The sequence below is a fragment of the Crocodylus siamensis genome, chromosome 2 (genome assembly GCF_052110815.1).
Source record: "Crocodylus siamensis isolate JL-2025a chromosome 2, ASM5211081v1, whole genome shotgun sequence".
Taxonomy (NCBI): Eukaryota; Metazoa; Chordata; order Crocodylia; family Crocodylidae; genus Crocodylus; species Crocodylus siamensis.
The window spans coordinates 249674631-249678028 of NC_143396.1; the positions used below are offsets into that span (position 1 = coordinate 249674631).

Here is a 3398-nt window from a genome sequence, read left to right on the forward strand (position 1 = left end):
CGTCCCTGCCCTGCCTGCCTCCGCGTGGGGACGGAATTCAGGCCGCTCTCGGAAAGAAAGTGAATTCCACCTCCACGGCTTACACACTGTGGTTTTATTTTGATTAGAAATAAAGATAATGCCCCCCCCCCGCCCGGGAATACAAGCACGCGGGGAACCCAGGTAGAAAGGAGCTGGTTACAAGTCGCTGCAGCCGGGCGCTCTGTAAAGCCTGTCCCTGGGGTGACTCCTTAGCTTGCTCCTAATGGCAGGGCGCTGGGACGCCCGCGGGCCGCCGGAGCGCCGTCCTCCCCGCCCAGCGCGGAGCTCGCTCCAGCCTCCGGCCACCCGAGGGCGGCTCAGTGCTTGCCGGCCCCGAGCCTGCTGCGGCTCCCCTGGGGCCTCGGCAAAGCCAGGCTCCGGGCCCTTCTCTATTTCATGCCGGCTTCAGCATTTCTGAGCAGCCCCGTTTGTTTTCAAACCAAAAGCGAAAGCACCAGGCGGGGAAAAGCGAAGGGAAATAATACTAGCAGTAGCAATAAGAATAATAAAAGAATATTTGCAATGTGTATAATTTATTAGAAGCTTCTGATGAACTATATCGAAGCCGAATATCTACATAAGTTACAACAGAAAAAGGAGACGTGCGCAAATGACAAGCTGCCAAAGGCTTTCACACGGATCGGGCAATGTCCATAAAAAAAAGGGGGGGGTGAGTTTCGTTTTGGTTGCTCGATTGTATTTTTTTTATACAACAAAATATACAGGTTACTAAAAACTAGGGGTTCAGTCCAACTTGTGACAGCATTATACAGCTACAGGTTCACATCAAACGCAAGGAGAAAAAAATCAAAATCATCGCCGCGCCGTGAAGAATCGGTGTCTGCATCCGCGGGCCCTGGCGGCGGGACCGGAGCGCGGCGCGGGCCGCTCCTTTGTCTGCTTTGGGGGAGACGGCCCACCCCGCCCCCCAGAATCTCTATATTTACAGACGAGTCCTATTCGCTGGCAAAGTGTACATTTGCAATCCAAGCCTTCAGACCGTGGCCACTCATGGGCTCCATTCTGCAACTGCTCCACCAATATTTTTAATACCCATTTAACAACCTAAAGTCACTCTCTCTAGTAGGGTTCCTCAAAGAACCACTCGTTAAAATGAAAAGGGGGGAAAAAGAAAGAGAAAGGAGCACGACTGGGGGGAAAAAAAGGAAAAAGAAAAAGGAAAGCAAAAGAAAAACCACCCAGTAGTTTGAACAGGACAGAGATTTGTGTGACTGGGAACATCTGATCTTTTTTTTTAATCCTTTCACCAGGTCCTACCGTATAGCAAAGTAGAGCAAGACATGGCAGTGCCATAGTCAGAGCTAGAAGAGTTTAGGTGAGACAAACTGGAGACCTGGCTCTGCAGGGATGAAGGGCTGGCCGAGTGCTGTCCCATGTCTGGAGACTGCCCTGCACTGTTTGTCTGGTGGCTCTGATGCTGTCCGAGGCTGTTGCCATTGGTAGCCACCGTGATTGCTGTAGCTGCCTGCTGCTGATGGCTCTGGATAGCGGCTGTGGGGGTGTTGGAGCCTGCTTGGCATGGCTTGCCATCCTTAACAAGCACTGGCACCGCCACTCTCCGAGGAGACTGCTGCTGTTGGCACGAGCTGTTGTCCTGTTGCATCTGCTGCTGAGCAGCTTTGTCTTTGGCCTGGCGCTTCATCTTGTAGCGGTGGTTCTGAAACCAGATTTTGACCTGAGTGGGGGTGAGGTGGATCATGCTGGCTAAATGTTCCCTCTCCGGAGCGGAGAGGTATTTCTGCTGCTTGAAGCGTCTCTCCAGCTCGTAGACTTGGGCCTGAGAGAAAAGGACCCTCCGCTTCCTGCGCGGAGTGCTCTGGAGAGGTGCCATGCTCTTGCTCACGTCCCCCAGGGCGCTCAGGCTCCCCATGCCGCCCATGTTCATTCCAGAAGACGGCCCCATGAAGCGGGAAACTGCGGGCGAGAAGAGGGCACGGTGTAAGCACCACAGGCAGAGGCACAGCCAGACCCGCTCTCCCAGCCGGCCCCAGGCAGCCGCGTCCCCCCCAGGAAGCGCCGCTCTGCACCCACACAAAGCGGGGCCGGCGCCGGGCCGGGCCGCTCGGATCCGCGCTCCTGCCTCGCCGCGCCGGGCCCCTGCGCCTCTCCGGCAGCGACACGGCGGCGCGGGCAGGGAAACGGGGCACTCGGGGACGGCTGGGCAGGCTCCGCTGCCGGCCGCCCGGCGCGGCGGGGCCCGGCCCGGCCCGGCGGGGTAGGGCAGGCAGCAGCCGCCGCCCCTGCGAGCTCCGCGGTCCGGGTCGCTCTCGGAGCCGGGCTCGGTCACTGCAGCGCTTCCCGCCCCGCCGCCAAGGATGAGCCCTCGGCCGCACCCCGCGCTGCCCGGCCGCGGGGGTCTTGGCCGCGGCAGCATGGGGCGCGCAGGACCGGGCCACCCACACAGTCCCTCCGGCACTGCCAGATCCCCTGCCCCGGCCGCCGATTTGCTTGGCGGGGAAGCAGCCCGGGAGCGCGGCGGGGGAGCCGGCGGGACCGGGGAAAGGGCTTCCTCCTGCCAGGGGGCCGGGGAGCCCTCGCCTCGCCCCGGCCGCGCGGCCACCCCGCTCCTGGAGCTGACCCGCCTGGGGCTCCCCGCCGCCCCTCCCCCGCACTTCCCCCGCTCAAACCCGCAGCCCCGGCGCGTCCCCGCCGGGCTCCCGCCCGCAGGTGAGCGCCAAGTTCCCGCCGCGGGCTGCGGGGCGCACTTACTGGTGGAGAAGCGGGGGTCCGGGTTGGTGCCGTACCATCCCGTGGCCGAAGCGCTGTTCCGCATGGTCTCCTGGTAGGGTGGAAGCTCGCTCATGTTGCCTAGGTTGCCGTTGCAGTAGCCCCCCATCGTGGTGTGGGAGAGCTGGGGGACCCCCGCCGCTGTCATATGGTAGGCAGCAGTCACTGCCCCGTTGTGGCCCATGGGGTGCTGCTGCATGGCCGGCTGAGAAACCTGAGACTGCCTGTAGGCTGCCAAGGGAGCTCCCAAGTTACTCCCCTCCATGCCCACTTTCTTGTAGCTTTCCTCCAAGGGACTCAAGATGTCAGACACTGAGAAAGGAGTCGTATGCTTTGGGCTCATCGACATGATTCGGCGGCTGGGAGAGAAAAAAAAAAAAAAAGGAAGGGGAGGCAAATCTTTTTTTGCCAAATATTCTGGTGTTGCCTTAACGCCGATCTTGTTGGATGTACACGTAACCGAGTGGACGAAGTCCGCCTTAATTGGATTGAGTGGAGGCTCAGGGCTGCCTTTCGTTTGTTTTAGCCAGACGCCAGGTTTTAGGCTGCCACCAGAGGCGGGGCATAGGCACTAAAGCAACAAGACAATAGAAGCCTACATCTTGCCCAAGATAATTAGCTTACATGCT

At 59.8% G+C, this 3398-nt stretch overlaps 1 protein-coding gene across 1 annotated transcript; it reads right to left on the reverse strand.

Moving 5' to 3' along the window:
* Positions 1 to 1285: 1285 nt before the first annotated feature.
* On the reverse strand, positions 1286 to 3118 carry NKX2-1 (NK2 homeobox 1). Its single transcript, XM_090034977.1, has 2 exons — positions 2752 to 3118; positions 1286 to 1956 (listed from the first exon to the last, which is right to left on the reverse strand). The coding sequence occupies exons 1-2, from the start codon at positions 3116 to 3118 to the stop codon at positions 1286 to 1288; spliced, it is 1038 nt and encodes a 345-aa protein (XP_089891103.1).
* Positions 3119 to 3398: the final 280 nt, after the last annotated feature.

Coding starts and splice junctions, on each gene's coding strand:
- NKX2-1 (XM_090034977.1), bottom strand. CDS start 3,118: ATGTCGATGAGCCCAAAGCATACGACTCCTTTCTCAGTGTCTGACATC. Junction 1,957..2,751: donor GGACCCCCGCTTCTCCACCA/GTAAGTGCGCCC, acceptor TCTCGCCCGCAG/TTTCCCGCTTCATGGGGCCG.